The sequence below is a fragment of the Amblyraja radiata genome, chromosome 16 (genome assembly GCF_010909765.2).
Source record: "Amblyraja radiata isolate CabotCenter1 chromosome 16, sAmbRad1.1.pri, whole genome shotgun sequence".
Classification (NCBI taxonomy): domain Eukaryota; kingdom Metazoa; phylum Chordata; class Chondrichthyes; order Rajiformes; family Rajidae; genus Amblyraja; species Amblyraja radiata.
The window spans coordinates 4100116-4114336 of NC_045971.1; the positions used below are offsets into that span (position 1 = coordinate 4100116).

The 14221-nt window shown below is 40.7% G+C and overlaps 1 protein-coding gene across 2 annotated transcripts in view; it reads right to left on the reverse strand.

Moving 5' to 3' along the window:
• arhgap23 (Rho GTPase activating protein 23) overlaps window positions 1-13373 on the reverse strand; it is a 279609-nt gene extending 266236 nt beyond the window's left edge. The window contains exons 1-2 of one of the 2 annotated variants that reach the window (XM_033034901.1): window positions 13094-13373; window positions 9079-9429 (exon numbers count right to left, since the gene is read on the reverse strand). In XM_033034901.1, the coding sequence (XP_032890792.1) occupies window positions 9079-9156 (78 nt within the window). In that variant the 5' untranslated portion in view covers window positions 9157-9429; window positions 13094-13373. Of the gene's footprint in view, window positions 1-9078; window positions 9430-12039; window positions 12125-13093 lie in introns of those variants that run through there. The other variant, XM_033034902.1, reaches the window with a different exon arrangement.
• Between the last annotated feature and the right edge of the window lie 848 nt (window positions 13374-14221).

Here is a 14221-nt window from a genome sequence, read left to right on the forward strand (position 1 = left end):
CTAAATGTACTATGAATTCCTCATTCCTCAATGGATTTCCTTTATCACAGCTGCCTACACCTGGCATACACTGCCTCCTTTTTCCTAGCGAGAGCCTCGGTATCCTTCAACAACCTATGAAGAAGCATTTCAATCCGAAAGGTCGGCCATTCCTTCTATCCAGAGATGCTGTTTGTCCAGCTGAGTTACACCAGCTATTTTTGTCTATCTTCGGTTTAAACCAGCAACTGCAGTTCCTTCCCACAGGATTCCTTATCCTGCCAGCCTTGCCCTTCAGTTTAACAAGGAATATGCTAGCCTCCCATTTGCCAGATACTTTCACCTGCACGCATCCTCTTCCAAATCAACCTTTACGAGATCCTGTCTAATGCCATCAAAATTGGCCTTAAACCAATTTAGGATTTTAACTTGTGAATTTGTCTTATCTTTCTCGATAACAATTTAAACCTAATAGAATTATGGGCACTAGCCCCAAAGTGGCCCCACCGAGACTTCAATCACTTGCCCTGCTTCATTTCTCAATAGATCCTATGTTGCCCTCTCTAGAAGAGCCATTCATTTACATATTGCTTGAGAACATTTTCCTGGATTACAAATTCTGGCCATCAAGGCACTTGGCACTATGGCAGTCAATATTGGGGAAGTTAAAAAAGACCTACTATTCTTAAGTAATCTCCTTACCTATTTGCTCCTCTAATCCCCGCTGGCTACGGGGGCATACAGTACAATCCAATCAGTTTGATTACCCATTTCAGTCCATTTTATGTCAGAATTGAAGGAATCCACACTGAATAAAGGTATTCAATTCACTTCTGGGAATGACTTCTCAGTCATTTGGAGGGAGTGCACAAGGAAGACCATTGCAATGATTTTCCCAGAGGCAGACAACAGGAGGACGTTTCAAAACATACCACAATCTGATCGTCCTTTTTGTGATCACGTTACGTTTCCACTTGTACTCTCACAATCCTGTGTCTGAACTAGCAAACTGTTCATAACTTTTTGTTACACTTATTGATACACAAAAAGCCATGATAATAATAATTTCAAATGGATGGTCCTCAAATTTTCACTTTTCTTCCAGTATGAAGCTATTCACATATTGCTCAGTTTCTTACATGTAGCAGACTGAAAATTAAACCATCACGTTTTAAAATGTTTTAAATTCAGGGTCCACCATAGCACCCAGTGTTATTATTTTGTGAACACAATCAAATTATAGAATTTTTGTTACTTGAACACAGAACTTGACTGTAAGTGCTTCACCTTAAAAAAAAATATGTACACCGATTGATTAATGAAGTGATTACATTACAAGAAAATTGTAAAGCAAAAATTCATCGATCAAAGAAGCTATTTCCTATTTAATCCAATGTAAAAATTCTGGTTGCATTAATCTCAATCAAAATTCCTGACTGCTTAAAAATATATCAATAAGTACCTGAGGTAATGAAATATCATGTTATTAACAATCAAAACTTAAATGAAGATAATAAAAACAAACATAGCACAGCCTTTCAACATGCTTGCAAATTAAAACATAGAAGATCCTCGGGTATCTTGACAGGGTGAGCGCATTCATTTTCTCTTCTCCCCCACCCCCCTCCCACCACCCCAACTCTACACGTTAAATCCAAATTGTTTTTCTCTTTCCAGGTCGGACAAAGAGTCTTCAATCTGAGGAAATTAACTCTGTTTATCTTTCCATTGATTCTGCCTGACCTGGTGAGTGCCTCCAGCATTTTGTGTTTTTATCTCTTCTCTTTCATTTGATAACACTCTTGGCTTGGCATCTTCTATCCAATCGCCATATCTAAAGCTTTGTTCCGTATTGGGATTGCAGATGGCTATTATTATCCCTGGTGTAAAGAAATGCTTCCAAAAACCTTGTGGTTTGCTGGTGCTGTGTCAGTGACTGTTTATTCATTTTGTAGCCTTATTGTTCAAACTCCTATTACATCCTTATTTGTGACCTTTTCATCTTATTTCAGTAACTCCTCCATGTCATATTCAAGTCATTTATCAAATTGACAACATCCGCTTAACAAGTTTTCGGGTTCATAATCCAATGGGAGTCATTTGAATGTAGCGCCCACATCTTTCTCCAACCACCATTTGTTGATAGAGCAGTTGCATCATCCCTAAATGCACAGAAGTAGTTAATCGTTATCTTGATATTATACCTCTCCCAATTTTTCTGCGGAATTGGATTGTCAATTGCCACTCATTTCGATAAAGATATTATATTGCACCTTGCAGGTCGTAAGCCTTGAATGTAGTATTAGAGGTCTGTCTATTGGAGTAGCAATGAATTTTTGTTAAGAAGGCACAAACACTAAGTATTTTCTCAACCATGTCTTGATTTTAACCAAATGTCCAAATGTCCTGGGGTACTGGCGATATACACGGATCTGCTGTTTAGGTTATTCCTTGCACAATAGCGAGGCGGGGGGGGGGAAAGAGAAGCAATGTTATATAATCTTGGAGAAGTGCCTATGTCCAAATCTTTCCAACTAAACCATGGAATATCTCTTTTGTGCCCATGGGTACTGTGAGCGGTACTTTAAGAAAGGCTTAAGGCATTGTCTTCAGGGAAAAAAGTAAGGCTGACTTAAAGCCTGCAGCAGTTTTCTCACCCAGCCTTATCCATGTTAAATACTTATTTAGGATAGTAACCACATTCCTCGATGATTCCCCTTAGCTCCTTTGAAATATTCTCTGCCACCATGGTATTTCCACTTCCTGCCAATCCCATAAGACAAATATTATGCAGGTTTGTACGCTTTTTGAAATATTCAAAGCAGCCGTGACGGCATTCAAATGCGTTGGCGCTTTCAGAAGATTCATCAACCTCCTCACAATCTATAATGATACATTTTCCTGGATCATCATCAAAATCGGAGACACAAGTCGATGATACTGTTCAAACCACATGTTCAACCCTTAGTCCATTCTCTCCATTATAACATCACTTTATAACATTTGATGTATTCCAGTGCCAACATTCTGCTGCCACCAATCTTTCCAGTACAGTACTGAACATCTATAACATATACATCCAGAGCAATAGATTTCACATACTGCACTTCTATTACACCATATCAGATTCAATTTCCATTGTTGTAAATACTATGGATAGATTCAAAAATGAACTATATTGTTGAAACCATGACATCTGTTGGCTGTGATCTAATTTCACAGTGACTATTTTAACATGGTGTAGCTGCCAACCTTATTGATAATGATTGTGTTGATATGCATGCACTTATGATTTCAAGTGTACCCTGCCCCTGCTACACCATATTCTGATAATAAAGGTTTATAGCAAGACGCTATAACATGTAAACCAATCCCCAATCACCAACCCCCCCCCCCCCCCCCCCCCATCTTGAGAGCAGCCTCTTGGCAAAGGCCAAGATTAATGACTAAATTCACTATTATCTTCTATGTTTTTGGTTAGTTGAAGAGAAGGGTATTTGATGATCACAATTTCAAACCTGGTTCAAAACTTAAGTCCGCCAGGCAGCAGTGAAACCAGCTGTCTTAATACTTCTGAGATCTGGACCACCTCAAGCACTGGTAAAATACTGTCAACACTGTCTCTGCAAGATGTGAAATTCAGTAGAAGGATAAACAAGCCAACTTCAATGTCATGTCCATGATCAACATCCCTAGTACTGAAGCCCTAGTTACACACACTCGATCATATTGTACATGACAGCCATTTGCAAGCCTAATATCACACTCCTGAAACTACCTTAAGATGTCATAGGAAGACGCACTCGCATACACACACACACATACACACAAGATTCAAGGATGTGCTTATACAGTCTCCTTAAAGAAATGCAAAATCCCCACTGATATCGGGGGATCTCTAACCACAATCACAAAGAGGTGAGGCATTCAGGGTAGTATTGAGAATGAAAACTCGGATCAGAAACAGAGAGAAACCCTGCATGAACGGCAGTAAGAACACACCAGCCAACACTACCCGGTCAACTGTTCTGTCGGGCACATCCTTCCTCATCAAAGGGAGAATCTGTGGTTCGGACATGCTCTTATTAGTCACCTCAGAACCCACAACACAATAGAAGTACATATATATCAAAAGCCTTGCATTCCTCATTATCAAAGCATCATACTTGATCAAAATTGCACTTTTTATTGATAACTACAATAGATCAATGAAAATAGCTATCCTCTTTTATAAATTGCCCAGAGTTTGAACTATGCAAACAATTGTTTTGCCTTTTATAAGCTCTAACCAAATAATAACTCCTCTCCAACTGCCAATCCTCCTGTAATTTATACTGTAGATTATGACCTGATCAGAAGTTATCCATGCCTTGCACATTACATATTATGGTGTCATCTCTTTTACAAATGTGACATAAGATCATATCAGGCAATTTATAGTAGACAATGTAATTGCACAACTGCTAGGATTCGTTATTAACAACATAATCAGATCTACCAAAAATTGAAAATAATCTATGCATAACTTCCAATATCTCGGGGTGTCTAAATCTAAATTTTATTAGTTATTTATGTTATGACATCGGATGATGTAATGTTACTCAAAATATTTGAAACCATTTGTCAATGTCAGTAACCACAAATTGTGTTTATAATAACAAAGAAAAGGAAGTTACAGCTTTCAAATAAACAATAATCAAAGCATTTTTGCTACACTACAAAAGTTACAAATGAGGTTAAGTTTATTGTCATCTGCACAAGTATAGTGCATATAGGTACAATGGAAATCTTACTTCCATAGCATTGCAGGCACATTGACTCAGACAACACACAAAACAAATTATCCATAATTATATAAGACAGAGAAAAGAAAAAAAACTGCAAAAATAAGACATCAGTGTAAAACATAACTAGTAAAATGAGTCAGAGGTACACAAAATTGCTGGGTGCAGCAGCATCTATGGAGCGAAGGAAATAGGCGACGTTTCGGGCCGAAACCCTTCTTCAGAAAATGAGTCAATGGCAGTTTAAGAGGTGGTCCCAAACTAATCTCTGTAAAATCTTAGCATTCCTTCAAGCAATGGGAACAAAAGCCTACGACTTCTCAGTTTCTGAATGAAGATTAAATCAAACCACTCCATTATAACTGTGTGCACTACAGCGAGCCAGTTAAGACAACTTCTTTATTAAATATACGTGAACGGGTTTTGCAGAGGCAACTCAAAAAGAATCAACAGAACTACAAGATTATTTTCGCAACGTGAAGGCATCATAACTTGCTGATTGCAAGACTCACTCCTGTTCCAGTGCACATTTGACAAAACCAATAGAACCCACAAATAAACAGTCTAACAGAACAAAGGTTGAACGTTAACAAAGTCTAAGATAACAAAGGTATTTGCTCAAACAATGACAAAGCAAATGCTTTACGAAATTTAAAACCAAACTCTAGAACAAATTTTACTCTCAAATTGTAATAATAAATGTATACATTTATTAGCTTCCATAACCACTGACCTAGAACTCATTTTACAATGAAATAGTTTATAATTTATTTTTAGAGCAGCAATTTTTTGAGGCATTAAATAATATTTTTTCTTTCACCCTCTTTTCCCCCTCTTGATCTAATTGTAACTTACCTGTCACGTTATCATCTCATGGTGCAATCCAAAACACCTTTTCATTTTTCAAAATGAGTTCTCATCTTATCTTATTTTAACATCTGTTTATATTAACAAGAAAATCATTGGCATTTTATTGAAAGGAGGCAATTCATAAGAATGGAATTAAAATCAATTCCTGCTATGCAGGACCTAAACAGAAATTCAATGCTTATATTTGACGTTTTTCTTTAAGTTACAAACCCCATGAAGCATGTCAGTGTGAGAATGCAGTCTCCTCACAGTTCTGACCTAAAATGGCAATTGCGATCTTACATCGGATTATCTTGGTTCCTACAATTAAAATGTGTCAAGACTACTGTGTGAAACAGCCAGTGCCTCTGGATATCTTTCAAAATAGTGTTGGTTACATAAAAAGCCTTCCCACCTCACTTGAAGCCGTGAACACCAGGCAAAAACAATTAAAAATCAATCTGAAGGAATTGGTTTTGTTGCCTTTGAGAAACCCATTTTGAAGGAGTTGAGATCAGTGCATGGGCCTCATAAACATTGTCCACATTCAAGTGCACATCCCTTCAGTACCCACAGCAAAGTGGAAATTGTCTTCAGATTGAAATATAGGTGTATTCCACATGAGAGAATGAGTCAACTTTAGGATGGAATGTTACTGAATGTACTGTCTGAATGTGTTATTGCCAGTGCCAAGGTTAATTGGGAATAAACATGTTTCCGCCCTTTTCATGTTTCACAACAGTTTGAAGGAAACTCCTCTTTTTTCTCACACTCACTCTCAATCAAAGTTTTTTTCAATCCAAATACTGTGGTATCTTATTCAAGAACAAGATTGCAATTTATTAGGGTTTCTAAAAGACTAGTCTGCTCCATATTGAGGATTTTATTTATTTTGATAATTAAATAAGAGTAAAATTTCAGTTTTATGGGTAGAATCATAGTTTTTATCTCCCATAAAACATTTTTTATGGACGATTACAAGGTGATGGATGCACTCCATAAAATGCTCCTCCAACTATTTAGATATCTAGCAATCCAGTGGTATTAACCAATCCAATTAGTCCAATCTATTGATTCTTCTCTGAATAATGTTGCAAAGGTAATGGATATCTAGAAATTCAAGCCAATTAGTTAGAGCAAAACAATTCTAGCAGATGAATTAACGAGGGGAGACTTTATTATCAGTATCCAACCACAGCTTCAAATATAAATGTAAACAATTATCTACATTTACAAACCATCTTTTGCAAATTCTACAAGAAAATGTACATTCATCTTCTTTTCTGTTACACTGTCCAAGTTCTGGAGATGTTTAAATGGAAATGACAGCTAAATACTATTAATTTAGTTAATTTCCTTTGTAACTTGCTTGACTACAAAATCAACCTTACCAGGAACTTGTAGTGCAAAATTTTACTAACACAGTAACTTTTTTTGAAATATATCTCCTTTAAGTATAATATTTTCAAACCTTATTATAGAATACTACGCATCTGAGGATATCCATATGATCATCACATTTTTTTCTTAAGCTAATAAACTAGCATTGCAATGCTTAATTATTTTTTACATGATTATGGAATTATTTTGTTTTGGTACCTTGGACAGGATTTATGGGAAAAAATAAAATATATGCATGTGTGCTCAAATTCTGGATATCCAAATAGAAAAAAAGGTTAATTTAGAATTGCTTCTTAATTTCAGATTAAATTCACTGTAGAACATAAATAATGATTAGCATGCATTTTGAAAATGAAACATTCTAATCGGAAACTTCATGTCACACAATTCCATTTGCACTAAGACATCTAATTTTATTTTAATTTAGCTATATGTGACACTCAAACCTATCTTAATTGATTTTCACGAAATACAACGGAAGTAACTCCTCCACTTCTCACGGATAGAACATCACTGTATGATATAAATTCAACGCTAGATTGTTTGAACAGTGTAAAGTTTGCTGAAAACAAAAGGCCACAATTCCTTAATTGCGAGGGTACAGATAGTTTCCAGCCTGTTCCACAAACACATTACTATAAAACAAAATTGAGTTACAATTGAGCAATCAGGACTAAAACAGTTTCTGCTTGCTTTTTACATTCATATCCAAGGCCAAATGTATCAAATGCTACAAAATTATGCAATTTCAGCTCTATTTTTGATTGTTCTAAAATATGATTTACAAGGATATTAAAATACTAATGAAAATATCCCAGTGTTATGTCGTCCTTCTCCTTTTTTCAGCATGTCACTGCTAAGGCAAGCATTTGTTGCCCATCCCTAGCTGCCTTTGAATAGTATGGTCTGTTGCATAATATCAGAAATTTCAACCATAATTCTATGGGTCTAGAATCACATGCATGTCCGACCAGGTTATGGATGGCTTTTCTCCCCTGAATTACGTGAGTGAACCAACTGACGTTTCTCAGGAACTCAGTAGTTTTATATCGATTATCAGTAATACTTTTCTTTTTTTTCTCTAAGCTAAACTTTAATTCCACAACATCTCGTTAACAAACCAAAATCTATGCATTCCACCAAAATTAATTTCCCGGCTTCAGCAATCTATGCCTCAACTAATGAAATTTCCTTCTTCAATCTCCCTGCCTCTCCTTTCCCTCTTCTTTTAACGCACTCCAATATGATCAAGTCTTTCAACATCAATCCTGATTTTTATCATAATGGAGACCCTACCATTTGGCTCATGGAGAGCAATCATTTGTCCCATTCCCCTTCTCTAGTTCCTTGTTGGAGGGCAATTTATTCTCTATCACATATGCCCATCAACTCCCCTCTGAACTGTTTGTCCATTAGCCGACATCAACGAGTAATATACATTAGTCAATTAATATATCAGTACATCTTTGGGATTTGGAAGAAAGTTGGTGCACCAGGAGGAAATCCACATGATCTCAGAAACACAGAGCTGCTGCCTGCCAGATGCATGGGTTTGATCCTGACTATGGGTGACTTCTGTGTGGAATTTGTCCGGATGCCCTGGTTTTTCCCCACATTCCAAAGACGTGCAGATTTGTAGGTTAATTGGCTTCTGTAAATTGCCCCATAACGTAGCATGTGAAAGTGGAATACCATAGAACTAGTGTTCAAGTGATCGATGGTTGGTGTGGACTCGGTGGGCCTGTTTGCACACTGTATCTCTAAACTAAACTCCAAACACCAAGTCAAAATCATAAACTAGGTCCTTGCAACAAGAGGCAAAAAACGTTGTAGTGTTGCCCCTGATATCTTCCATTCAGTGTCAAACTGTATTCTGCTTACAATCCTGTTGCATATGTTGGTTATTTATTTATGGTACAGATTTAGCAATTGGTGCAAGTAGCTGATGTTATAAGGAATGCAGCAGTCTAATCTATAAAACAGTCGTACAGAAATGTAGTGATTCCTCCAACCATGAACAAAAAAGAAAGCAAAACAACAATATTTTACACTTGATTTCTCATACCATATTAACTGTTTCAGTCAGGTTCTGTGTTCCTGCTTGATCGAAGTTTGTTGATAGTTCTGTTCCAGTAGCCATCATTTTTCAATCGAAATGAGCTCAGTAACTTCCGTAATTCTCACCATCTTCATCCACAGCCTATGTTTTTACTAAACTCCCAAATAAAATGGACAATCAACCCAACGTCGCCTCTTGTAAAAGTTTAACTTTTTTTGTTAGAGCAATAGTTTGATTGTCATTGAAAGCAATTTACTACAAGCTGGTAATGTTTGAGAATTATTTCCATCGTCTTCTGCTGAAATTGCTTCTTTGTTGCCAGTCAACACAAGCTTTCATAATGTGAAGAAACGGATTCTAGAAGATAAGAATAAAATATTTCAGTCACTTCCTACTACATTAAACAAACCAACATTGATTATCGAAGCATTAACGTAATTTGTCGAGAGTCAGATCACAGGACAGCAAATTCACCATCCCAGATTTGTTTTTCTTTTTTAATTCATTTAGCGGAGAATACAGTCACTAGACAATTGCCAATTAAATGTCAGAACTGCAAGGGGGCAGTTAACAAATGATCAAACCATGCAATACTATAGTTAAGATACAAAAGGGTATTTCAGTAGCAAATTGATTCAAAGGCCAGAGTGAACATTTACATAACGGCATAATTTGTTCAAGGATGTGTAAGCTTATGAGAGAAATGCAGAGATGTATATATCACTAAACCCTTTGACTTCAACAGCCTTCATCAAATTTGGCTGCCCAAAGAAATTCACTTCTACCTTACATTTGCTTCCTGATGGCATGCAAGCCATAATCCTAACTGGTTTCAGTAAAAACCAATATAACACGCAGCTTTATTGCTCCTGCTGTGTATTTAATTCTTTCTCATCACAATGCTACATCTTACTTCCAATAAACTTCCTGTAAGAATGAAGCTAATCCTCACAACCAACAGGAAGCCACTCAACCTATATTGACTGCACGCCAGAACCGACGTTATCTTAACCTCGGGAGTCAAGCAACAGTATGCAGCTGACACTTGCATTTGCATTCACTGGGATGTTTAGCTCCAACCAACAGATGACGAGGATGAGCCCTATACTCACAACAAATGTCATCTACCAAACCTCCCCTTACAATGCTAAAAATAATCATCCATGGCAAGACACTGGAAAACATAGACCTTACCTCATACTTCAAGAGCCATCATTCATTTAAAATCAGATAGCGATGATAAAATTCATCATTGGTTTCAATGTGCCAACAAAGCCTTTGGTTAATTGAGGAAGTGTGTATTTAAGATCAAGACCTCAAACTTCACACAGAAGGCATATTCTACCAAGCAATACTATTCCACGCCGTCCTAGAGCTGGAATGATACTACCAAACACCCAAAGAGCTGGAATGATACCACCACACTCTCTCTGCAAAATCCTCCAAAATCACCAGAAGGATACGCAAGGTGCCAGACCAACATCCCCGACATCAAGGTCCTAATTATATTCTCCCAGCTCTGTTGGGCAATTCACATCACCCAATACCCAACATCAGACTGGCAAAAAATGACACTATGTCAAGCTCTATAATGGGAACAGAGATAGACAGAGGAAAACACTCAAGGATATGTTCAAAGCCTTCATGCAAAAATGCAACACTCCCACCTGACTGTTACACAACTGCTCAAAGTGGAAAAAGAATATGTCATATAGCACTGAGAACCTGGAGTACATTTGTCAGGAGCAGGGGCTATAGCTCAATGTTGAAGCATTTGACTACTCCCTGATTTAAATCAATTTGCCCCCTTGCCCGATTTCTAGGACAGCACAGTGGTGCAGCTGGTAGAGTCGCTGACTCACCGCGCCAGAGACCCAGGTTCGATCCTGATCTCAGCTGCTGTCTTGTGTGGAGTTTGCACTTTCTCCATGTGACTATGCTGATTTCCTCCAGGTGCTCCGGTTTCCTCCCACAGACGTGCAGGTTTCTAGGTTAATTATGTGGATGCAAAAGTGGGATAACATAGAACTAGTGTGAGTGGGTGATTAATGGTTGGTGTGGATTATGTGGGCTGGAGGGTCAGATCCATGCATCAAGCAGACCCACTCATGAGTCAGGACTTCCTCAACCACCACATCGGCCACCCACAGGACCCACAGAAAGCAACGGAAGCAAGTGATTCTCAGTCCTGAAGGACTGCTCAAGAGACAGAGTCAAGAGTGTTTTGTCATATGTCCCGAAACAGAACAATGAGGTTCTTACTTGTAGCAGCACAACAGATATGTAAACACAGCTCTCTGCAAATAACAAATAACAAAAAGAAAGCTCAACGTATATCTAAATAAAACAAACAGACAGCCAAATAAATAAACAATATTAGTGCAAAGTCAATTACGTTTGGAGATAGACACAGAAAGCTGGAGAACCTCAGCAGGTCAGACAGCATCTCTGGGGAAAAGGAATATGTGACGTTTTGGGTCAACCCTTTTCCAGACCGAAACGTCACCTATTCCTTCTCTCCAGAGATGATGTCTGACCCGCTGAGTTACTCCAGCTTTGTGTCTATCTTCGGTTTAAACCAGCATCTGCAGTTCCTTCCAACACACGATTCGGAGCCTATTTGGAGGTCTGATGGCCTGATGATTGTCGGATTCTCGGGCCGAGTTTATTGTCATATGCACTAATACGGTGAAGTCGAGTTTCTATGCACGTCCAGTGAGGTGCAGGTACAATGCAAACCTTGCTGGCAGCAAGCAAGCAGCACACCGGCAGGAGAGCTGCAGGCAAGAGGCGTGCACTGCCCAACTTTGCCTTTGTTTTTGTGTAGGAAGGAAATACAGATGCTGGTTTAAACCGAAGATAGACACAGAATGCTGGAGTAATTCAGCGGGACATGCAACATCTCTGGAGAGAAGATATTGGGTCGAGACCCTTCTTCAGACTGTTTTTTCCAGTCACCTTGTAGACCTTCAGAACCTTGTTTTTGTTTTGGCGCCTGTAGTTGTCACTCACTCTGCTCAAGACCGATTCCTTTATAACAAGTCGCCTTGTGTTTTTTTTTTGGGGGGGAGAGAGAGAGAGAGAGAGAGAGAGGCAGGAGCATGTGTTTGTCCACGCTTCGGGCAGTAATAAAGTTGAAGCATTCGCCTTTGTTTGTGCCTGACGGCGAGGGACAGGGAAGCGGCGGCCGAGCTGTCAGTAGACGGCCGACATCGCCTCGCCTCGCCTCACACGCCTTCTCCAACCCCTGGGACAAGACGCACACACACACACACACAATGCTGGAGTAACTCAGCGGGACAGGAGAGAAGGAACGGGTGACGTTTAGGGTCGAGACCCCTTACCCTTCTTCAGGGATAAGCCAGGGGAGACAGAGGCAGACGCAGCAGATTATGGAAGGGTAAGGTGTGAAAACGCCAGGTCGAAGCAGACGCTGATAAAAAGAAAACGTGGAGGGGAAGGTGACAAGTGTGCATACACACAGTAAAATTAAACCAGGACAGTGGGGGAGAGGGGGAAGGAGAGAGGGGGAAGGAGAGAAGGAGGGAAGGAGGGAAGGAGAGAAGGAGGGAAGGAGAGAGGGGGAAGGAGGGAAGGAGAGAGGGGGAAGGAGTCTGAAGGAGTGAGGGTTGTAGCTATATGTTGGAATTGCGAGGGGTTTGTTCGCTCTTCTTTTCCGCCCTCTTTCCTTTTCTTCCTTCTCCTCTTCTCTCTTTCTCCTCTCTCCTTCCTCTCTCTTCTCCTCTTTCCTCCGCTTTCTCTGCTCGCTCCCTTCTCTCTCTTCTTCTTCTGTCTCCCTTCTCTTTGCTTCTCTCTCCTTCTTTCTCTCCCTCCTTCCTCTCTATCTCCTCTCTCCTTCCTTCTCTCCTTCTCTCTCCCTTGTCTCTTTCTCTCCTTCTTGCTCTCTCTTCTCCCTCTGGCTTCGTCTCTCCTGCTTTCGCTCCTCTTCGCTCTCCTTCTTTCTTAGCTAGTGGCGTATGAGCGGCGGGTTACTTGAAGTTAGATAAATCAATAATCTTACCGCTGGGTTGTAAGCCGCCCGAGTGAAATATGAGGTGGTGTTGCTCCAGTTTGTTGCGGCTGGGCTGGGCTGGGCTGGGCTGGTGGGGCGGCGGGTGTGGTGTCAGGGTGCGGGGTTAGTATGTGGGTGTGTGTGTGGGTGTGTGTGTGGGGGGGGGGGGGTCAGGGACAGCGGCGGGAGCCCGCGTTCAAGCGTCGTCTCCTCCGTTTTTTTTTCCCGCGGGCGGCACCTCGGCCCAACCGCCACTCCCTCGCGCCGCCCGCCCCGCGCCCGCCCCCCGCCAGACCCCGCCCCCTGCCCTGACTGACAGCTCCCCCCGCCAATCGCACGCACCAGATGGCCGGCGACGCCCCCCCCACACCGATCGACGCACCGACCGACCAACCAGAGCCCAGGGGGGCGGGCGTACGCGAGCGACTCTCACCCCTGATTGGGGCGTCGCCTTGGCCAACCGTTGCAGCAAAAACGGGATAAAGGTCTGCAAACGATCTCTTGACATCGAAGCAGAAAAATAACCAGATGCAAAAAGCAAATTGCAGGGAGTTGCGTAGAATGCACGAAACTGGGAGGTCGCCGTCCTTTTGTTTGCTCGCAGAATAGAGTCAGGAAGCTGCCAGCGACTGATGTGGTCTGAGTTAGCCAATCACAACCAGGGATTGGCAAGGGGGCGGGTGTTGGCAGCTGATTGACGTCCGCCGTGTCCAATAGGATGGGAGGGTTTGGGATGGGCCGCGCCCTCTGTTCACAATGAAATGGGCAACAATAGGGCACTTGTTGCAGATCTCGCCATGTGTGTGAGAGTGGTGCGCTGCTAGCTTCTCCCACATAACTACACCCTGAATGCTCTCCACCTGTTTTAGGAATACTTCATTGTCACATGTGACTAGGCACAGTGAGATTCTTTGCTTGCATACACAATGTATACATTGCATACACAATGTATGTGTTGCATGCAGTGTATGCGTTGCACGCAGTGTACACATTGCACGCAGTGTACCCGTTGCATGCACAGTGTACGCATTACACGCAGCGTACGTGTTGTATGCACAGTATCAGGGCTGCCAACATTGGGTGAGAGTTGAGAGTGCGAAATTGCGAGGGAGTGTAGTGACTGAGGTGTTCCCCCCT